The following is a 23738-nucleotide window of genomic DNA, read 5'->3' as shown; positions in this document are numbered from 1 at the left end:
GTCCCCAAGCTGTAAGACTCCTGAAAATCGAATCAAATGGCTACCCAGAGTATTTGCATTGCCCCCACCACCACACACACACACACTGCTTCTACTCTCTGTTATCTATGCATAGTCACTTTAATAACTCTACCTACATATTACCTCAATTACCTCGACACCGGTGCCCCCTCACATTGACTCTGTACCGGTGCCCCCTCACATTGACTCTGTACCGGTGCCCCCTCACATTGACTCTGTACCGGTGCCCCCTCACATTGACTCTGTACCGGTGCCCCCTCACATTGACTCTGTACCGGTGCCCCCTCACATTGACTCTGTACCGGTACCCCCTCACATTGACTCTGTACCGGTGCCCCCTCACATTGACTCTGTACCGGTGCCCCCTCACATTGACTCTGTACCGGTGCCCCCTCACATTGACTCTGTACCGGTACCCCCTCACATTGACTCTGTACCGGTACCCCCTCACATTGACTCTGTACCGGTACCCCCGCTATTGTTATTTGCTGCTGCTAATAATATTTATTATTTGTTGTTCTTGTACCTGATCGCCAAGTCTAGAACCAAAATGCTTCTCAACAGTTTTTTACCCCCAAGCCATGACTCCTGAACAAGTAATCAAATGGCTACCCGGACTATTTGCATTGTTGTCACAGCATCATCGGACTGAGCTTGTTGTCATTGTAGGCAATCTCAATACTGTGCGTTACAGGGAAGACATCCTCCTCCCTCATGTGGTATCCTTCCTGCAGGCTCATCCTGACATGACCCTCCAGCATGACAATGCCACCAGCCATACTGCTCATTCTGTGCGTGATTTCCTGCAAGACAGGAATGTCAGTGTTCTGCCATGGCCAACGAAGAGCCTGGATCTCAATCCCACTGAGCACGTCTGGGACCTGTTGGATCGGAGGGTGAGGGCAAGGGCCATTCCCCTCATAAATGTCCGGGAACTTGCAGGTGTCTTAGTGGAAGAGTGGGGTAACATCTCGCAGCAAGAACTGGAAAATCTGGTGCAGTCAATGAGGAGATGCACTGCAGTACTTTTGATTTTGACCCCCCTCTCCTTTGTTCAGCGATATGTTATTCCATTTATCTTAGTCACATGTCTGTGGAACTTGTTCAGTTTGTCTCAGTTGTTGAATCTTATGTTCATACAAATATTTACACAGGTTACGTTTGCTGAAAATTAACACAGTTGACAGTGAGAGGATGTTTCTTTTTTTGCTGAGCTTTGATGCAGTCATTTTAACCATACCTACATATACATCCTATCTCAATTAGCCCTACTAACCGGTGTCTGTATATAGCCTCGCTACTGTTATTTCACTCTTTTTTTACTGGTTTTATTTCTTTACTTACCTATTGTTCACCTAATACCTATTTTTTTACTTAAAAATCAAACTGTTGGTTAGGGCCTGTAACTAAGCATTTCACTGTTGTACATCACCTGCTGTATTCGGCGCACGTGACAAACTTTTTGGGGGCGTTTTCTTAACTGCATTGATGATTAAGGGCTTGTAAGTAAGCATTGTATTGGGCGCATGTGACAATGTGAACCACAATCAATCACATTTCTAACAATGTGATTCAAGTACCCAACAATTTAGAGCCATTTGAGTTTATTATTTTTATAAATCAATGTGTTGATTCAAGAATTAAGTTTTGGATCGACTGAAATAATAACCAAGTCAGTCAGCACAGATTCTGTTTTGTATTTAAGTACAATACTTTTATTGCACAAAATTATACATGTGACATGTATTGTAGAATAACTTCTCACTATGGTAACACTTTCCTGTACATCTGGTACCCTCGCTTTGATAAAATTAAATTTAGAATGCTTTGAAAAAGGTTAATCTTTACTACTGAATGTCAAGATAAAATTCATTAAGGCACTATCATTTCCTCATAAAACACCAGCATCAAACAGGACAAGATTGTCACTCTATGCAAAACCAAAAGAATGAACTACAAACAAACTAGTACTTCATTACATTTTACTATTCATGGGGCGTGCACATTTTCTGCTGGTGTATTCGCAGGTAGCTCCTCTAGAAGAACCTCTTCCTGCAGTGAGTACAGGTGAATGGCCTCTCCCGTGTGGACCTTCAGGTGCATCTTCAGATGGTGCTGGTGGGAGAACCTCTTTTCACACTGAGAGCAGGTGTAGGGTTTCTCCCCTGTGTGGACCCTCTGGTGCCTTTTCAGGCTGGAGGAGTGTGAAAAACTGGCCCTGCACAGGAGGCAGCTGAAAAGTTTCTCCCCTGTGTGAACTCTCTGGTGCCTCTTCAGGCTGGACAAGTGTGAAAAATTGGCCCGGCACAGGTGGCAGCCGAACGGTTTCTCTCCCGTGTGCATCCTCTGGTGGCTCTCCACCTGTTTAGAGAAACGAAAGACTTTCCCACAGAACAAACACGGGAAGCGCTTCTCTTTGCTACCAGATCTACTAATAGCATTACTACTACTGTCATTTGTCAATGGGCTTGTGTAGCCATTTAGTGTTGAGGCACTGGCATTGTCTGAGGTCTGGTTTAACATAAGGAGAGTGTGAGGAGGACGAAGGTCAGGGAGTGTCTGTGTTGCAGCAGGGTCCATTTTCCAGTTGATAGATCCTATAGAAGGCAGGCTGAGGGCAGCACCTGTTAGGGGGTTAACCTGAGGCGCAATCAGTCTCTCTGAATCACAATTATAGGAGCAGGACGGAGCATCGCTCGCCGAGTCTGTTCTCAGATGGACACCACCTCGTCCCCGCAGACCAAATCTACGCCTCGCCCTGGTCTCAGCCAGTCTGTTGTCACTAAATTCAGATGTTGTTTTATGTTCCACTCTCTGTTTCTGGTTGTGGTTAAAAGTGTTGTTCCCCAGCCCAGAATTGAGGATGCTGTCCCATCCACTGACATCCACTTGGTCGCCTCTGGTCCTGGCCTGCTCGGTGATGGCGTCACCTGGGCCCTTAGCTATACCAGTCTGGGAATCCAAGATGGTCGCCCAGTCTCCTCTGTTAGCTTCCAGCCAACCATCTGCAGGAAGAGGTTACAAAATATAATTTATAAACATGGCAGAGAAAACTCTATATATTGAGTTTGTCAATTACCTGGTCAAGTTCATATATTAGAATTTGTGTATATCTATGTAAACATAAGTTCTATTCATTTCATTTTATGAATGGAGAAAAAACAATAGGCAGGTGCATCACTATTCCCATTAAAGATCTATTATTGTATGTAGGCTATATGTATTTCTCCCTTACCTTGATCCACCATCTTTAGTCCACTCAGCAGATCAATGCTCTTTGGTCCGTCTTCTATTGTTTCCTCTTTGACCAACAGCAGATCAGGCTTCCCATCCTCCATGTCTACTGACTGTAAGAGATACAGAGTGAGAGGATGTTGGATCAAGAAATCTGATATGAGCACCCTGCTATGGAGCATCTTCTGAATGGGAAATGAGGGATTACTATGAGTACTATGCAAACATGTTAGTTGATTTGATTACTTGACACTCTTTAATTAATGGTTTGATAATTGAAAGGCATGGTCCCAAACGTAATACCAAATTAACCAAGACCTGGGCATGTATCCACAAACTGTCTCAGAGTAGAAGTGCTGATTGAGGATCAGGTCCCCCACCTGTCTATATAGTCTTATTCATTATGATCTAAAAGGCCAAACTGATCTGAGATCAGCACTCCTACTTGGTGGACAGGCCCTGACCTAGTACCTTTAAGATGTTAGTTCATCGTGGGCTCACCTCAGTGTGTGTGGTCCTGTGCTGCTCAGCTGGCTCCTCTGTGGGTTCAGGAGGAGGTGTAGTCTGGTTGTCCTCCAAGACCATGGTCCCCTCAGGGTTCCCCAGACCCTCCTCACACCCCTCATCCTTCACCAGCAGCACCTCTGGACCCTCCTCCTCCTCCTCCTAGAAGGGACAGGTGATACAGATTACAGGTACAGACACACAGATAATAAACACGCATACTTGCGAACATAAGCACCCACTTAAATGTAAACGAGTCCCTGTTACAAAATGTGTATTAGCCAATTAAAATGTAACCAAATGCTAAATTGTAGCTGGTTCCGTCAGACAACATGGCAAACATTAGCCCTATGATAACCTCACTGATTATATCCTGGCACAAGTTCTTCCAAACCGTACGTTCTGTTCATCAAAACAACTATCACATGTATTTGACTGACTTTATCTCTGAAGTTTTCATGTACCTAATAAAAATCTAAAGTTCAATGTGTTTCCAACTCTACGGATAGTTTTGTCACAAACTGTTACGTTAAATAGCAAACGTGCCTACTGGTCTTGGCACGTGTGCTCTAGCCAACAGCTGGTAGATACAGTTCGGGGAGGCTGTGCAGGTAGGCAAGTCTACATGATATTATTATGGAAAAGAGCGAGAATATTTGTATTTGTCAAATAGCGGTCAAGCATCGATCATCAAGTCACCAGAATAAGACTCGATATTTATTGTAAAGGCGCGTCAAACTCAACACTGTGCACTTATACTCCCCTGTGAAAGTCATCATAACTTATTTAACATGCAGCCTAAAAATGCATGGTTTCCTGAGTCGTAGTGGGAGGACCATAAACCATATTGTTGCGTGACTCCAAGTTTACTTCGACATGATGGTTATCAATATTTACACAAACGCGTTTCCACCGCCATTTCTCGCATAATACATTTTACCCACCCCAAAAGATCCCACCATGTCGAAAGAACACATGATCTGTCTGCAATTAAAACATTTTACCGACACTTCCAGTTTCCATCACATCTGTCATTTCTTCTATACAGTATGACTTTACTCACAAACTGTGGATGGAAACGTGGTAACATATGCATTACTTGACTCGAGGAGGATGAGCGTTAATGTACAATAGGGTTATAAGGTAGCATCCTCGTTATCATCCTACAGATGAGGCAGTATTGCAGTTCCTTTAAATATGTTTAATCGACAGTCTTAATGTAGGATGACATTTCGCTGTCATTAGTATATTCTTATGTAGGTTACACTTACATGCAGGCCTATAACGTCTTATAGGCTATGCATTATAATAATCATCCACTTCGTCACCTGCGTCTTGAATCGAGCATCAAGGTTCGGCAGTGAACAGTTTTTTTCCTAACAAAAAAAGCTTGATGCGAGGGGGGCTCATGGTTGAAAGTGCACTACTGATTTAGAGTCGAACGCTTTAGCAGTGTGTGCTGCCTAGAAGTGATGGTGATAATGGTAGCTTACATGACTTCTATTTGACTGTCTTTTTTACGATGTATGATAAACTTAAGTTGTAAGGACCTCTTGCGGAAGGGTGTGTGTGAAACAGAAACATGAATTTAGTCATATATGCCTAAACTGTGAAAATGTAGTCTAACATCAGTAGTAGCCAGTAACCTCGTCAAGGATGCGTCAATGCAATATTGGCACACAACATTTTGTTACAGACCAACCGAACAAAAGTGAACCTTGAATTTGAAGGTTTAAAAGATCCATCTAGTTGCCAGGGTTGAAATAATATTGTCTGGTGGATATAAAGTCTTTGATTTGCTGATGAAGAATTTGTGACAGGCTTGAGGTTAGCATAGGGCCAACGTGTGCCATGTTATGGGACCAATTTAGCGTTCTGTCACGTGCAAGTAAATTTACGCTTTTAATTGGCTGATACACATTTTGTGCCAGATAAGCAACCATTTAAACAAGTTGTTTGCACAGTGTTGTAAAAATGGCCCAACTGTCATTCTTGAGTAAAAGTAAAGATACATTAATATAAAATTACTAAAGTTAAAGTCACCCGGTAAGATACTACTTTTTTATTTCACCTTTATTTAACCAGGTAGGCTAGTTGAGAACAAGTTCTCATTTGCAACTGCGACCTGGCCAAGATAAAGCATAGCAGTGTGAACAGACAATTGTTTACTCCATGTGTAACTCTGTGTTAACAAGTCAATAACACAGTAGAAAAAAAGGGGAGTCTATATACAATGTGTGCAAAAGGCATGAGGAGGTAGGCGAATAATTACAATATTGCAGATTAACACTGGAGTGAAATGATCAGATGATCATGTACAGGTAGAGATATTGGTGTGCAAAAGAGCAGAAAAGTAAATAAATAAAAACTGTGGGGATGAGGTAGGTGAAAATGGGTGGGCTATTTACCAATAGATTATGTACAGCTGCAGCGATCGGTTAGCTGCTCAGATAGCTGATGTTTGAAGTTGGTGAGGGAGATAAAAGTCTCCAACTTCAGCGATTTTTGAAATTCGTTCCAGTCACAGGCAGCAGAGTACTGGAACGAAAGGCAGCCGAATGAGGTGTTGGCTTTAGGGATGATCAGTGAGATACACCTGCTGGAGCGCGTGCTACGGATGGGTGTTGCCATCGTAACCAGTGAACTGAGATAAGGCGGAGCTTTACCTAGCATGGCCTTGTAGATGACCTGGAGCCAGTGGGTCTGGCGACGAATATGTAGCGAGGGCCAGCCGACTAGAGCATACAAGTCGCAGTGGTGGGTAGTATAAGGTGCTTTAGTGACAAAACGGATGGCACTGTGATAAACTGCATCCAGTTTGCTGAGTAGAGTGTTGGAAGCGATTTTGTAGATGACATCGCCGAAGTCGAGGATCGGTAGGATAGTCAGTTTTACTAGGGTAAGCTTGGCAGCGTGAGTGAAGGAGGCTTTGTTGCTTGAGTAAAAGTATAAAAGTATTTGGTTTTAAATAGACTTATGTATCAAAAGTAAATGTAACTCCAAAAATAAAAGTATAAATAATTTCAAATTCCTTATATTAAGAAATCCAAATGATTGGTTTTTAATCTACAGATAGCCAGGGGCACACTCCAACACACAGACATAATTTACAAATGAAGCATTTGTGTTTAGTGAGTCCGCCAGGTCAGAGGCAGTGGGGATGACCGGGGATGTTCTCTTGATAAGTGTGTGAATTTGATAATTTTCTTCTCATGCTAAGCATTGAAAATGTAAAAAGTACATCATTTCTTTAGGAATGTAGTGAAGTAAAAGTTGTCAAATATAAATAGTAAAGTACAGATAACGCCCCCCAAAAATACTTAAGTAGTACTTAATTATTGTTACTTACCGTAAGTACTTTATAACCCCTGTGTTTGCAAGTATTGACCAAGAGTGTTAACCAATCCCCACTACACTTGAGTCCTATACTGTAGTTACAATAGGACTTAATTGTTAAATCCATCATGGTGGACATAAATATGTTGTTGTGGGTTCAAATAAGTCAACTATGATAAGTCAAATGTTATCATCAGACATACATGACTAACTATTTTGACGTGTACAGTAGGTGTTTGTTAGTGTGTGGTTATGTGTAGTTATATTTAGTAAGTGTATATTGGTTATAAAGTGCAATTGGGTTTATGCAGAACAGGGTGAGATCAAATGTGATGTATACTAAAGAGTCTCAATGAAATTTCAAATGAAAAGTACAACTGTGTTTATTAAACAAACAAGTTTTAAATAAACCATATGAAAACCACACATGCACATCTCAACTAAAGATTTGCATAAACTTGGTAAACTGCATTAATTTCCTCATTAAAATTGTCTTGAGAGACTAAATTAAGTAGTTGAATGGAAGTAATGAAACAGGCACTTGTGAACATAATATAGCCTACACAGTACCAACATTATGTAACAGACTTTTTAGGCTTATACACAGAGTGTACAAACATTAGGAACACCTGTTTTTTCTGTGACATAGCGAGGGTTTCCATTAACTTGTCCAGTCATTTTTTTGGTCGACACTTAGAATGTTAGCATAGAAAATAGATGCGACAACTGCCTGCTAGGGTGCGTTTCCATATAACTATCTTGTGTCAATAAAAACCTAATGTCACACTTTTATTTTTATTTTTTAAATCGCTAAAACCTAGTGTCAAATAAAAATGTAGTGGTTGAAGTGTTTCCATTACCCATTTAGGCAAATTGTGCATTAACAAATTGGCGACACCCATCTGTTTCATGTCTCAGGTAGTCTACGAAAGCCCACATGGATAGAATGCAATAATTGCCTCATATTTGCCATTTACTAATAACACTCATGTGCCAATGTATCGTCGCGGCCGTGCCATGGTGAAACTTGCACTCCTGTAGACCTGATATAATTGGATGGTGAAACTTGCAGCCAACCAGAAAAGCAAGGTGAAACAATTCAGGCATTCCTGAAAGTCAGGACAATCCTTGTCCTGCAAATAAACATTTTTATACATTGTAGAGTCCACGCCCTGAATAATTGTGGCTGTTCTGAGGGCAAAAACGATAATTATGCTGGTTTGTCCTGAGGTAGCTCCTCTCTGAGAACCTCTTCCCCCAGTGCATACAGGCGAATAGCCTCTCTCTCGTGTGGATCTTCAGGTGCATCTTCAGTTGGTGCTGGTGGGAGAACCTCTTCTCACACTGGGGGCAGCAGTAGGGTTCTCCCCTGTATGGACCCTCTGATGCCTCTTCAGGTTGAACGAGTGTGAGAAACTGGCCTGGCACAGATGGCAGCCAAATGGTTTTTCCCCCGTGTGGACCTTCTGGTGTCTCTTCAGGTCACTAGCCTGGGCAAAGCACATGTGACACTGGTTACAGCTGAAGGGTTTTTCCCCTGTGTGGACCCTCTGGTGGATCTCCACCTTCTGGGGGCAGCTGAAGCCTTTGTTACAGAACATGCAGAGGAACCGTTTCTCTTTACTCATGCCTGATGTTGCTCCCCCTCCCTGCGCCTGGGCTCCAGCCCTGCTGTTTGAGTTCAATACCTGATTAAAAAGGACGCGACCGTGTGAATCGGAATGCCCCATCAACGTACACACTGGGTCGCAATCCCTGCACATGTGTAACGGGGAGTGGGTCGCAACGTTTGGATTTGCCTCTAAGCTTTCGTTGTAATCTAAGAAATCTCTGCCCTGTGAGTGTCTGTCTCCTAGGTGATTATCTGCATTCCATGTGGGAGAAACGTCACCCTCCACTTTCACAGTCACTTCATCTACGACCAGACCTTCCTCTTTCTTATCTAGGCACCCTTCAGAGAATACACTACTACTGTCTAAGTCCTGATGGGAATGAACAGTCGTCGGGCTCAGGTTACCGTAAAGTAAATACTCTGAACCGGGAGCAGGAGGGCAGCCCAGTCTCCCCAACCCCAGTCTCTCTGGGTCTGACCTGTAGTCAGGTACTGTGTGTAAAAGCCTTTGTGTTACAGTTAAAGTCTCTGACTTGAGGATGGCGTTTGGCATTCCACTGACCTCCGTAATGCTGCGTCGGGTCCTGGGTTGAGGCGCAGTGGCGGTGGATAGGTCCTCTGTGGCTACAGTGGGCACCACTCCAGACGTTGCTCCAGTCTGGATGTCTCTGCTGTGCTGTGGGTCCTCAGCTTCAGTCCTCTCCTGCTTGACCAGAGACAATCCTCCAGGACATGTAGACTCTGCATCTGCATCCTGACACAAGAAGAGAGGTGGTTATTACCGTTACATAGGTTTAATTGGATAACAATGTCGTAAAGAAGTCTCACAAGCTCCTCTACGGCAGATAAATGAGTATGTTACATGTAAGGAAGTGAATAGCTGAGAGTAGTCTTTCTGAAATAAACTGGCCACATTTGATGTACTGTAATTTTGATGTAAAACTATTACACTAACCTCTATAACGATAACTTTCTGGGTTGAGGTTCCACTCCCCTCTTCAACAGTGATTGGTTGGTCATCACTCCAGATATTGTGTCCTGCTGGCTTCACAAAGCTCTTGTGGCCTCCAGTGAGATGTCCTTCACCTGAGAGTGATTGGGGAAAAATAGGTGTTTAGGGTACTGTCAATGCTATATTGTACACTATTGACACTGCATGTTTGGTAACACTTCTCATAACTTTTTGAAAGATAACTAAGTGGTAATGAGGGGAATTATTGCATACTATCTAAACATGCGCAGAGGGGAACGGGGCAAAACGTACCTCTTGCCATTCCTTTGTATCGGTCGAGGATCTTGACACTACTGGGACGACTGGCGAGGACGCGCTCTCGGATCGTCCGCTCTGCGCGCTCCCGTGCAACCTTCAATTCAAGTAGCTGTAGTTTCCTCCGCAATGCCCGGATTTCATTTTGGCCCTGAGATATTTCCAAACGAAACACTGCATAATCGTCGTCTACGAGTTTACAGATCTCTGCCACGGCTGCATTCGCTAGCACCTCCATAATGGAGGCCATTTGAGTGTGAAAACCCATAGCCACTGTTAGCTAGCTAACGTTAGAAGCTATCTAGCGTTACCTCAATAACGTAACATATATCAACCAAGTCCTGTGTTAATAAATGTCTAAATAACAATAATAAAAACGCTATCGTGAAAATTGTTCTTGGTCACTGTTTACTTCCCTTCCACACGGATGAGAACTGATTTCATTGGCGGGCGTCTTGGGGCGTGATTAAAAGAAGAGTGCGGGTTGCTCTTTGAACTACGGTAATGCTAATTATTTAATAAAGAAGACTAATAGACCTTTTGCAGCAACGTAGCAACGCCCACTTCCTACCTGATACACAGCCTCCTAGCAGCCTGATTTTAGCCATACTAGTCTCGAAGTCGCTCGTTTTATCAGTACCTAAGTATATGAATCATATTTCTATAGCGTATTTTGTATCATTCTTGTTGAGAATTCTGTTTATCCGTTCAGTTAGTGATTTTTGTAAATCGAATGTCTTCTGGTGTCTTTTTTGTATCTTTAGCTACCAGTACCTAGCTAACGTTAGTGCTAACGACGTTAACGTTATTAGTTGTTGCGGTATCTTTATTGAATGTTGGGAAATTAAGATTTCATTGAACCTTCTAGTGGGGTTCGATGTCTGAAGAAGGGAGCAATACCTTTGCTATTCCAGTGGAATAACTACCCTGTCCAAGAGATCCTCATGTCACTGATGGGAAGCATCAACTGCATCTGGGCTGTGGCTTGCCTTCTCACAAAACTACCAGTGTGGGCCTCTTGTGAAGGCATGGGCCAAGGAGCAATGAGCTACTACTGCATTGCATCGTCCCTTCTTTTGCTGTGACCATCCACATTGTCTAACATCCTGTAGTAGTCCATTTATTGATAATAAACACCTCTGCTTATACTCCAAACAATGTTATAGAGTTTTTATTTACAGTTACAAGAGAACAGAAAAATGTAACAATGATTTAAAAATAATAATGATTAATTGCAGACATTTTGTTTTATTTCCCTTTCATTAATTGAAAGATAAAGGAGCCCATCCCTTGTTATTTAGTCTTTCCTGCCTAGGAACTTTTGCATGTACACAAGTAGTACCAGTCACCCTTCTCTGTAATTAGTGAGAACACCACTGGGTCTTTATGTATTCTCTCACCTGAAGAGACTATGTGAAGCTGGTCGTCTTCACTGAGCACACATGTGCAGCCTTGACAGTCACTCTCTAGTCTGTAGCCATCCAGGGGCAGTGAAGGGAATGGTGGTGTCTCCTTATGGTGAACTATGTGTCTCCTTATGGTGAACTATGTGTCGCTTATGGTGAACTATGTGTCGCGTTGTGATTGGAGGCTGCTGGTTAGACAGGATGCTCCCCACCTGTACCCACCTGTACCTTTCCAAAGTGGGAGCCGACAAAAAGCTTTTCAGCAGACATCCCCATGCTGCAGATCAATGGCTTGGATAGAGGGTCAAAGTTCTTGTATGCCTCTTCTATCTGGCGAACTGAGAGGTCGGGGAGTGGTCCAAGAAGGGCGCTGTAGAATACTTCTACAAAGCAAAGCAGCCGCTGTGGTTAGCCAATCTAAACAATGTACTTGAAGCCACCTGAAATTAAATCATTTTATATAGTCAAAGTGTAGTAGGATATGACCAGCTACTATCGACTATACTGGTTATTAGGGAAAACTCACCTAATCCCTCCTTCTGCCGTGCACTTTTTGGTGGGCTAGGTGATGGTCATTATGCCTATGGGCCCAGGTTGCAGACCCTGTAAAAAGACAGTACAAGGGCACTATTCTAAATCTAATCATTAGACAATTTAAGTTTTCATTAAATCATTTAGTAGCATTATGATGTGATTATAACCATATGATTTTGATATGTGGTACAGTTATTAAAACATACCATTGTCCTTGGCTTATGCCACTGCTGCTCGGCCTCTGTGCAGCTGTGCACAGGTGGGATGACTGGTGTTCCCATCTGGGAATAGTGTGCAGATTGGAATAGTAATGCAACTGTGTGGTTGCATAATGAGGTGCCAGCAACACATGAACAGTGATGTTGTGTGATTGTTACCGGTTTCAGTACAACCTACGTGGGGATATAAAAATAAAATGAATAGACTATAAAATCACTCAACATGTCTCACGACCAGCAAACAGAAGTGACTGGCAAGCCACGAAATCCATTACAGCAATACAGGTTTAAACTTTTCTATTAAGGGTATATATGCCCTTGTTTAAATGTAATCTAATGTGTCCAACATAAGAGCTTACAGAAACAGCAAGGAAAACAACTGAACAATTACTATATTATTATTACTACACTAAGAACAGTTTCATAGACATGGGTTAAGCCTAGTCCTAGACTAAGCAATGCCTCTTAATGCAGATATCCATTGACAGGAACTTCTTAGTCTTAGACTAGGCTTCATCTCTGACTGTGTAACGGCCACAAACAGATTACTTTTCACCCTACACTCAAACTGTGTGGTTTCTCATTTTTCCTCATGGACCTGTAGTAGCAAGCCCTTATGCTGACCTCTAGTGTCACTTTGTCCCTGTTCGAAACGGTTTGGAATAAAAAAGACTGAGCAATCATAATGTTAACTAGCTAACGTAAAAGGCATGTCTTAAACTACGTTACAGCTTTGAGTAAACGTCCTTGTCTGGTCTGAGGCAACTTGGCTATACTTACCTTCATAGTTGAAAAGGTAACTGGAGACAAAGTTTGAATCCTTTTCCCAACTTGGAGTTCGGTGCTTTGCTACTTGTCTGAGCCAGACGATGTACATCCATCACTGTTATCTTTGGCAGCTCTTGCGAGTGCCTTGTGTAAGACAGTGCCATGATTGGTAAGTGCCATTGCTAGTTAGCGAGTTAATAGGTATCTAGCTAAGACTTTTGGGGGGGAACAAAATAATTTATTACATTCAATACCATTCATTCTTTACAACTCATAATTTTCATTCATACTCCAATAATGGTATTTTAATTTAACTAAACAAAAACCCCAAACAAAACCTCAGGGGAGCATCTTCCCTCCCCGTCATCCTACAAACTACCTTTCCCTATCTCCCCGTCCCTAATCTATCCCCTTACAAATCTAAATGACACCCAGCCCTAAACCCCCCTTCCACCTCTCCCGGGCAGCATGCTGCCCCCACTTCCTCTCCTCCCTCTTCATCCTCCCCCTCAAATCTCTTTCCACCCTCCTCACTATCCCTTCCACCCCCCCAATCTCTCCCTGTCTTCACCATGGGCTGCCTAGCTTCCCACAGCCCCCGTTTAAAGAGACTCATGAGAAGCCAGAGCAGAAACCTGTCCCTATCCGTCCCTCTCGCTCTTCCTACACCTCTCTCTAACCTGGCCCACATCAATACAAAATCCCCTCTTAACAAACCTAACAACATCCGTGCACTAGCCCATACTACTCCGGCAAAGGCACAGTCCCAAAAGACATGGCGCACAGTCTCCTCCCTGCCACAAGATGATCTTGGACAGGTGGGGGATTGCGCCAAACTCTGCCGGTACATCATGTACCGGCAAGCACTTGTGGAGGCTCAACCAATTCAGGTCCTTGAGCCTGTTGTCCAGGCCCGTGCCTGCACTCCCGCCCAGACCACTGCCAAGATGCCCACTACAGGCGCCGGACTCCCTGCCTGTCTGACCTCCTCGTACAGGTGCCTGTGATCTAAACCTACTCGGGCAACTACAACCTCAGGGTGCGCACGCAGTGGCCAAAGTGCCACAGCAGCTGTTTCGCCCGAGGACCCGTGTTAGACCACACCATTACGTTTCTCGCCTGATACGAGAAGAACACCCGCAGGATGTAACCGGACCGGGTGTATCACTGGATGAGCAAGCTCCGTTAACAAGAAAGAAACAAAAATTGCGTCCAGCTTGAGGGGGAGATGTGGTACCCCCCTACCTCCCTGCCCGATGGGACAGAGCATGCGTGCCCTGGCGACCCACTCGTACATGCCACCCCACATGAACTGAAACGCAAGCCTCACTAGAGGCCTCCTCAGACAAGCCGGCAATGGGTAGATGTACGCCAAATACAAAAGAGACGGCAACACATCCACCTTTAGGACCAGGACCTTGCCCATAAAAGACAAAAACCTAGCCTTCCACATTGCTAGCTTCCTCTGTACCACTGCGATACCCATGTTCCAGTTCAGCGTCACTGAGCCGGAGGTCTCAAAATGGACCCCGAGAATCCTCAGGGCCCCCTCACAGAGAGATAACCCCCCGGGCACATCTGTTCTACCGCGCTATCTTCCGAAAAACTTAACGGAAGACTTTGCATGGTTCAGAACCGCTCCCGACGCTCGGGTGAAATCCCCAATGATGGCAAGGGACATTGTCAGGCACGAGTCCTTGCACAGCAGTAAGGAAGTGTCGTCGGCGTACTGCGTCATCTTAACACGCAGCCCACCACTTCCAGGGATCAACAAGCCTTCCACCCCTGTGTCTGCCCTAATGGCAGCCCCCAGAGACTCCATGTACAGAACGAAGAGGAGAGCCGAGAGTGGGCACCCCTGCCTGACCCCAGACGAGAGGTCAAAAACGTCACCCAGGTGACTATTTACACTAACTCGGCACCCCGCTCCGACATATAATGTACGAATCCATCCTATGAACTTCTCCCCAAATCCTAATCGACCAAACACTCTGAATAGAAAATATCTATTAACGCGAACAAAAGCTTTCGCCTGATCTAGCGCTGCTACCATTAAAGGCAGGCCTCTATCTTCAACCCAAGCGATGGAGTATAGGTAGCTAGCTAAGATACAAGAAGACACAGAACACAAGAATCGATTTACAAAAAAAAGCACTAACTGAAAGGATAAACATAATTTTACAAGAATGATTAAAAAGAACACTATATAAATATGATCATATTAATATACTGAGATAATGATAAAACAAGCTAGTATGGCTGAAATCAGTCTGATTGGACGCGATCGGGACAGGAAGCTATGTATCCGGTAGAAAGTTGAACGGAAGTGGGCGTTGCTACGTTGTGCAAAATGTTTATTGCGCAGCCATTGTGTCGCCACCACAGAAATATTCATCAACAACAAATCACGACCTTTTATGGGCAGTATCTTTGATACCCAGAGAATACTTGTTTTAAAAAAAACAGTGTGTTAGCTGGAATATAAAAATATATAATGACTTTATTCCATCTAGGCTTACATCACCACAGTCATGTAAATATTCAACTGCCTAGGTTTACTGTCTCCGTAAAAACAGGTATTTACAATCCTGTTTCAAATGACAAGTTAACAATGGGTTAGTGAGGGGTATATGGTTAAAAAGACAATGTTGAACACTCTTACCCAGTTTGTAGAGACCAGTTATTCTGGAATATCAAGTACAGGTGCACTTTAGTTCATGTTTAATATTTCACCTCAGTCATCACAAGACCCAAAGCCTTCCAGGCATTTACTGTAAACAGATTGAGGTCAAGGGCTGTTTGTAAATATCCCATACCACAGATGATAGATAAGCGTTTGAGCTCTGGGGTTTTTCATAACAGAAACAGTTACGATGTCAACCTGCGATTTTTAAAACTTTTCCTGTTGAAAAACAATGTCCCAAGTATAAATACAGTAAAGTGTACACATACCAAAGGGTAAAACATATGTTTTGAGCAAAATAGTGTTTTCTAGACACAACTGCTCAATAGTTGGCATGATGGTCAAATTTGACGTCATTAGCCTCCCCCTTGCTCGAGGAACAAAAGAGGAAAGGCCACTTATTGAGATGTGCCTTTTGTTAACTAAATCGTCTGTTAAATTAGGTAAAAGGGAGACTGGAGGAGGACTTGAAGAGCGACTTAACTTGAATATGTTTTGATCAGTTGGTGCATTGATGAACACAGTGACGTACATCAGTATAAATAAAGCCACATTTAAGTGTTTGACTGAGTAAGTAAATTATTGAGTGGCAATGTTTACTACAGTTAATGTGTATGGGTTTATAATGACACAACTACGTGAGTTTGCATTTTGAATTTCGTGGTTGCAAGTACGATTTGCAAATGTACAAGGTGGTATCATGTCTCAAACTTGCAACTTAACTTGTGTGTGCTTAACTGTATTTCAATACGTTTTGCAAGCATAATTTATTTTCAGAATGATTACAAATTGTTTTACTAGTATTAATATTCTGCTGTGAATCAAAAATACACTTGCAGATTTTGAATCTGCGCGTTCTGAGTCACTTTCACGTTACCAAGAGATTTGTAAACTTTAAAAAAAAGTTTTTTAAGAGATTTGTAAACTTGTAGAACGTTCTGTGTAGCTCCCTCCATTAACCACGAGCACAACTGTTCCTTGATTTTAACTGGCGGTTTTATTATGTAGTTTTAGTCAGAATTATCACCTTCCGTGAAAACTATAAAGTAAATAAAAAATACAGTTAAGCACACTCTTACAACTTTGTCTTATGAGTGACTTATTAGCTTGATATAACTCTGAAGTGCTTGCATACATAAAAACTGTTAAACCGGAGATAACAGTATCAGATTAAACACAATTACATTAAAATACCTCATTGGCTGCTTATTACAGTAGGGGGAAATCAAACTTCACACTTATTATTCTTGGCATGAATTCACGCTTCATCCTTAATGATTATAACGTTACCACCCTATCATACACGCTCAACCTTTACGAGGTGCACTCGAAGACACGAAAAAACCTAGCTAACAGTGTGGGATTGACTTCACTCCAAAAATGTGTTGCTACGATAATAATCCCCGTTAACAACAGTTCTTAGCCACGTAGTTCCGCTTGTTTGACCATTTCCCCCACATAGCGAACATGTAAACAATTCAAACAAAAATAACGACATAGACTGAGAGTTTAATTGTTAGTTACAACAACAACAAAAAATAGTAAAATTCGATTTCCGCAGCTCTGGGGGCAGGATCTTTTAATCCTGAACCAATCAGTTCCCTTTTCCAAAACCACAGCCGCCTAACCATTGGCTGAACTGTTCCTTCAATCAAACATCAGGAAGTAGCTACCCACATGAATAAGAGATGAAGTAAATAAATACACAACGATATACTTGATTATAATCGTCTCTGTTATGTGTACATCGATTTTTTTGTTGTTGTTGTGAAAAGGCATGACAGTAGTTTGCTTATCATGTGAAATATAATGGTACATTTGAGACGCACTCCAGACCAGCCATTGCATTGACAGCAGCTATTGGGTTAGCTAGCGGGTTTCTGACATTCATCCTAGCTTTACTATCAACTGGCAAGCTTTATCAGGCAGCTTTAGATGCGAGGGGAAACCGAATATATTTGCTAGTGAAACATCTGATTGGTGAAGTTGATATAACTTAGCTAGCGATCTAGCTAAATTGAAAGTACTGGGGGAAAGCTAGCTAACTAACTTCCACCATCACTTAAGTGTAGCTAATGTTAGCTAGGTTTATTGAAAATAAAACGATTTATTTGTTAGCTATATTTTAAAGACTTGTTACTTTTGAACATTTGTCAAACTACTTCATTCCACTGCCTGTTTTATTGATGAATTAGTGACTGAAAAGTTGGAAAGAAAATGTCCCTCCCAATTTCACTGCAAATAGACTACTAGGCTGTATTGGTTGGGTATCGTTTGGCTGGTGTGTACATTACATGAGTGTTTAATTAGCCAACTTACTGACTGACTGAATACTGGGACCTTCAGCAGTACCTTCCCTTTGATTACAGCAAGAGTCTCCTTATGTCTCGGAGCCATTTAACATGTACTGTATGTAACCACTCAAATTCTTACAAACACAAGAACAGACTTATATTCACTTGCCTCTGCCTGCGTTTACAGGCAGCCCAATCCTGATATTTTTCCACTAATTGGTCTTTTGACCAATCCCAGATCTTTTCACATCAGATCTTTTTCAGTGCTGATCTGATTGGTCAAAAGACCATTTGGTGAAAAAAATCAGACTTGGGCTCCCTGTCTAAACACAGCCTATTTGTCCTATACTTCAGGCGTGTCTGGGATATATATTTTAGCTGGCACACCTGTGTGATCTTTTGTACATGAAGAATAATTTATTCACCCTGGATATGAGACTTGTATTGATTTTTAGACCTCTTTGAATCAGAAGTGCCAAGTGCTATCTTGATGGAGAAAGTCTGCATGTTGTCAGATGTTTAAGCTACCATAGTAGTTAGTAAAAATGAGAACAGGCTAAAACAGTTATGGTTTTGTAACCTATTAAAAAATGAATATGAGTAATTTATACAAAACTTTATTGCATTTGGTGGTCATCCCCTTTAATTTGGCCCTCTTACATAGAGCATAAAGCGGACCTTGCTTCCCTGTGCTCTGGCGAGATCGCAGATAATTGGTCAGAAGCCGCTGGAGGTCCTTGGAATATTCTCTCTTTAGCACCTGTAGAGAGATAGATAGAGATACTGAATGCTCTTGAGAGAGCAAGAGTTAACATTGACATTGTCGATTGAGGACTATAAGGGTGCCTTCCAATCAGACAAATGGAGGCGTCCAACTCAATGGTTTTCAATGGGAAGATTGTGTTGGGGGGGGTAGATCCACCCATGCTATTCTCTATCTAATCTTGTGAATAAACTCCAAGAACAAGATGATTATCCTGATGGCTGGGAGGTTCCCAAGTTCTTGACATCTTTCTGGATGTTAGGGATGTGCTTCAACCTGAGGAAAAGAGCAGAGAGGGGGAAGACATGAACCCCACTGCTTACATTTCAGTGCTGGTTCAAGTTGTCACCAACTTTTTCAGTCACCAATTCATCAATGAACAGGCAGTGAAGTAGTTTGACAAGTGTTCAAAACTCAGTAACAAGTCATTAAAATATAGATAGCATGTTGGCAAGTGTCCGGCCAGCAACCTTCACCTGTCGACGGCAACAGCGTTCACAGGCTCCTCATCTGTACAAATAACCCCAATGTGAAACATATTTAAACTGACATTATTTTTTGCTTAGTTCTTTACTTATTAGATGCATATAATGTCCAGAGCAAAACCTAGCCTGGTGGATCCAGCCTGATCCCTTTGTACCGTTCTATTGCACTTCACATTTGATATCTGAAGTGAAGTAGAAAGGTGAACACAGCGATCCGGTTGGTTCCACCAGGACCAGGCTATTTATAACCACCATTGATAGTGTGTGTGTGTGTGTGTGTGTGTGTGTGTGTGTGTGTGTGTGTGTGTGTGTGTGTGTGTGTGTGTGTGTGACCCACTTGTACCTTTGATGAGTGGCCAGGAGCTGATGTATGCTGCTATGCCCATCAATGGGGCCCTGGAAAAGACCTCAACTCTTGCCTGCTCACCAACGGTCATCAATAGGGAGAACAGAAATAGGTAGGTTTAGTCTGACCCGTTCAAACTTCAACATAGGATAGGTAATATCTGACACAAACGAGTACTAACTGCCATTGGTGATAGAACAGTGACTATGTATGTGTTCACAGAAACATGTATGGAGTCAGCATATGGAGACTTGCAAGATGATGTGATGGAAGTCCAGACTGGCAGACGGGCTTCATACTGATGTCTCTGAAGGGAGAAAGACCTGGCACTCGGCATTAACATTTTACTAGACACAATTTTCCTTGTATTTCTTTTATTAAATGGTATCAGACAATATGTGTAGGGAGGAACCCTGTGTATTCTGAACCAGGATCAGGGATCTCCTGTTGTGAGCGGGACACCACACAGGAAGGTATGGCTACTCGGACATGTTTGCTAAGGTAGCCCCAAAACCTCCAGACAAAATGCAGATCGGCACAATATTTGTATCGGCTGGGAACGACAATAAAAGATGAAAGGTTCACATTGTTATATCAGCAGAACAGTGATTCTATTGTATTATGTAAAGTGTTTATTCTACATGGACCTGTGACTATGTTTGAAAGTTTTCAAAACAATTTGTTTTATTATATCTACATACATTTATCAATTACATTCTTCTCATATTACTCTTTAGGCTAATGATCTATTCAAAGCTTCTCTATATCTGCCTGTAGTTATTGAGCTCAACTTGCAGGAGGTTTGTTTGTTGTGACTGAGTGAGGGGAAAGCTGTGGGCAAGTTTCTGACACCCACATCAATCCACACACCCAAGCCAACTCACGTTTGGCCACCAGCATTTCTTGAGGAGCAAGCCAAAAAACAAGGCCAAATCAGCAGGTGCAATTCCCCTTTAAAGCGTCACACAATCTAGTACATACAGTTGATTTTATTAAAACACTACATATATATTGAAAGATATGTATAAAATTTCTACCAATTGATTGTTTAAAGAACAGATGACTCTCGGGCGACCAACATTTATTTTAGTCGGGACAGGACAAAATTTAAACTGCAATCATTTTCTCATAAAAATTGTCTCGGGGGAAAGAAATAGCAGTTGAATATACATCAAATAGCCTACACAGTACAAACGCAATATGTAACAGACTTTTTAGGCTTAAATACAATGTCTGGATGCAATATTCTACCCAGGAATATTCAACACTGAAATCTGTTGCTCTCGTCATTCCAAATGCATCTGTGGATCTTTTCAACTGACAATACTGAAAATCAACCTGTCTTTAATGCAGGGTTTGATCTAAGCATCATAAGCTATTTAGTGGAATCGTTTTTCTGCACCTCAGAGCTCCTCTCTGAGAACCTCTTCCCACATTGCGTAGAGGTGAACAGCCTTTCTCCCATGTGGACCTAAATGTGCATCTTCAGCTAGTTCTCTTCTCACACTCGGGGCAGCTTTAATATTTCTCCCCTGTGTGGACCCTCCGGTGCCTCTTCATGCTGGACGAGTGGGAGAAGCGCATATGACACTGGGTACAGCTGAAGGGTTTCTCCCCTGTGTGGACCCTCTGGTGCCTCTTCAGATTGCCAGCCTCAGCAAAACGCATATGACACTGGGTACAGCTGAAGGGTTTCACCCCTGTGTGGACCCTCTGGTGGATCTCCACCTTCTGGAGGCAGCTGAAGCCTTTGTTACAGAACATGCAGAGGAACCGTTTCTCTTTACTACTGCCTGATGTTGCTCCCTCTCCCCTCCCATTGGCCCTTTGGTCCTTTGAGTTCAATACCTGATCAAAAAGGATGCAGCCCTGTGAATCAGAAGGCCCCATCAACGTAGACACTGGGTCCCGATCCCTGAGTGTGTGTAAAGGGGAGTGGGTTGCGACGTTTGGATTTGTCTCTAAGCTTTCCCTGTAATCTAAGAAATCTCTGCCTTGTGAGTGTCCTTCCCCTAAGTGAGTCTCGTCCGCATTCAAGGTCAGAGGAGAGTCGCCCTCCACTTTCACAGTCACTTCATCTATGACTATAACCCCCCCTTTCTTATTTAGGCACCCTTCAGAGAATCCACTACTACTGTACTGGTTCCAGTCCCCTCTGGACAGATCAGCCTGTGTGTCTAAACCCAAGGGCATGTTGTCAGGGTCCATCTCTGTTGCGTAAGAACAAGACGGAACATCCCCACCAGTGTCTAACGTGTCACCATCACAATCTCCATGGGAATGAACCGTTCTTTGGCTCTGATGAAATACGGGTAAGTACTCTGAACCAGGAGCAGGAGGACAGCCCAGTGGCCCGAGCCCCAGTCTCTCTGGGTCTGATCTGTGGTCAGATCCTGTGTGTAAGAGCCTGTGTGTTGCAGTTAAAGTCTCCGTGTCTGTATCTGACTTGAGGACGGTGTTCGGCGTTCCACTGACCTCGGTGATGCTGGGTCGGGTCCTACATGGCGCTGGGGCGGAGGTGGGGTCCTCCGCGGCTACAGGGGGCTCTCTAGTCTGGATGTCTCTGCTGTGCTGTGGCTCCTTCTCTCCTTTAGTCCTCTCCTGCTTGACCCCAGGACCTGCAGCCTGATAAGAAGAGAGGAGGTTATTACCGGTTCATGAGTTGAATTGGATAACAATGTCGTAAGGAAGTGTCACAAGCTTCCCTATGGCAGATAAATTACAATGTAATCAAGTGAATAGCTGAGTGGGAGCCTTTATGAAATAAACCAGACATATTTGATTTACGTAACGGTAATATTTTATGCAAAGCTGTTACACTAACCTCTATCACAATAACGTGCTGGGTTGAGGTTCCACTCCCCTCATCAACAGTGATTGGTTGGTCATCTCTCAATGTATTGTGTCCTGCTGGCTTCACAAAGCTCCTGTGGCTTCCAGTGAGATGTCCTTCACCTGAAATAGTAATTTGCGAGAAAAGAGGTGTCTAGGTTAGCTTCTGTCAATGCTCAATGGTATATTGTACACCAGTGACAATGTCTAGAATTGTCAAGGATGTAAGGTGACACTTTAAATAACTTGTTGATATTCTATTTATAGATCAATTGATATGTTCTATGCATATATAGCCTCGTTATTGTTATATTCTGTTACCATTTACTTTTTAACTGCCTTTTTGGAAAAGGGCTCATAAGTAAGCATTTCACGGTAAAGTCTAAGTCTGTTGTATTCGGTGCATGTGACAAATAAATTGATTTGATTTGCGTCATATTGTTTTCAATGAGTAAATCATAGGACATAGAGGAACTGGTTAGAATATGATATTGTGTCTTTGAGCAAGATAGCTAAATAATCAGGGGAACTATTTCATACTATCCAAAAACTAACGAAGTGTTAACCCAATTGGTTACAATGTACCTCTTGCCATTCCTCTGTATCGGTCGAGGATCTTGACACTACTGGGACGACTGGCGAGGACGCGCTCTCGCGTTGTCCTCTCTGCGCGCTCCCGTGCCACCTTCAGTTCCAGTAGCTGTAGTTTCCTCCGCAATCCTCTGTTTTCTTTCTGGCTTTGAGTTACTTCCAGACGAAACACTGCATAGTCGTCGTCTACGAGTTTACAGATCTCTGCCACGGCTGCATTCGCTAGAACCTCCATGATGGAGGCTATTTGAGTGTGAAAACCCACACAATTGGCCATTGTTAGTTAACGTTACCACCTAGCTAGATATCATCAACCACGCCCTGTCTCCAACGCGAATTAACGACTACCTGTGGTAAGTATGTGATGCTGTGCAGTTCAATTGGTCATATTTTAAGTTCCATGGTGTTAATAAATGTCTAAATAACACCAAAAACGCTAACGTGAAAAGTGTTCTTGGTCAACGTTTACTTCCGTTTACTACTTCTTCTTCTTCAATGGTATATTGGCTTTAACACAATTTAGTGTGCATGTCGCCACCTACTGTGTGGGATGGAAACAGGATATATTCATACAAACGACCAAAATAAATAAACTAAATCAAACTACTTTTCTGTTAAAAGTCAAACAGATCTGACCCCTACACAGGCTCAAAATGATCAGAAGTCCAAACTACTTTTCTGCTGCAGCCACAATAATGTCCAGTTTCTTTGACACTTGAGCCGTACAGTTTTGAACTGGCAATTGAACGCCACCTGGCAGCAAAATTGTACTACAGGCTGTGGTGCATCCACTACAATATCTTCATAAGCGTCACTTGTTTTCTCACCTCTTTAAATCGCATAG

The 23738-nt window shown here is 42.7% G+C and overlaps 3 protein-coding genes and 2 long non-coding RNA genes across 7 annotated transcripts in view; 3 read left to right on the top strand and 2 right to left on the bottom strand.

The window, feature by feature from the left end:
* Positions 1-23380, bottom strand: part of LOC124012425 (zinc finger protein 449-like) — a 70242-nt gene extending 46862 nt beyond the window's left edge. The window contains exons 1-6 of one of the 3 annotated variants that reach the window (XM_046326023.1): positions 22889-23380; positions 9663-9793; positions 9270-9461; positions 3757-3921; positions 3257-3368; positions 1696-3026 (exon numbers count right to left, since the gene is read on the bottom strand). In XM_046326023.1, the coding sequence (XP_046181979.1) occupies positions 2011-3026; positions 3257-3368; positions 3757-3921; positions 9270-9461; positions 9663-9793; positions 22889-23171 (1899 nt within the window). In that variant the 5' untranslated portion in view covers positions 23172-23380 and the 3' untranslated portion in view covers positions 1696-2010. Of the gene's footprint in view, positions 1-1695; positions 3027-3256; positions 3369-3756; positions 3922-9269; positions 9462-9662; positions 9794-20537; positions 22097-22295; positions 22427-22888 lie in introns of those variants that run through there. The other 2 variants (XM_046326024.1, XM_046326026.1) reach the window with 2 other exon arrangements.
* The window catches only part of LOC124012438 (zinc finger protein 606-like), a 1040669-nt gene that overhangs the window by 898267 nt on the left and 118664 nt on the right, over positions 1-23738 (top strand). The window lies entirely within an intron of this gene.
* Positions 1-23738, top strand: part of LOC124012437 — a 971157-nt gene that overhangs the window by 864931 nt on the left and 82488 nt on the right. The window lies entirely within an intron of this gene.
* LOC124012505 lies at positions 11263-12374 on the bottom strand. The gene is made up of 3 exons (XR_006834732.1): positions 12121-12374; positions 11907-11983; positions 11263-11763 (listed from the first exon to the last, which is right to left on the bottom strand). It is a non-coding gene; the product is annotated as an uncharacterized LOC124012505 (long non-coding RNA).
* LOC124012502 lies at positions 15966-20066 on the top strand. Its single transcript, XR_006834729.1, has 3 exons — positions 15966-16153; positions 19486-19583; positions 19694-20066. It is a non-coding gene; the product is annotated as an uncharacterized LOC124012502 (long non-coding RNA).

This window comes from Oncorhynchus gorbuscha, linkage group LG24, assembly GCF_021184085.1.
Source record: "Oncorhynchus gorbuscha isolate QuinsamMale2020 ecotype Even-year linkage group LG24, OgorEven_v1.0, whole genome shotgun sequence".
Taxonomy (NCBI): domain Eukaryota; kingdom Metazoa; phylum Chordata; class Actinopteri; order Salmoniformes; family Salmonidae; genus Oncorhynchus; species Oncorhynchus gorbuscha.
Note: the sequence above shows the minus strand (reverse complement) of the source record. Positions and strands in the feature narration are given on the sequence as shown.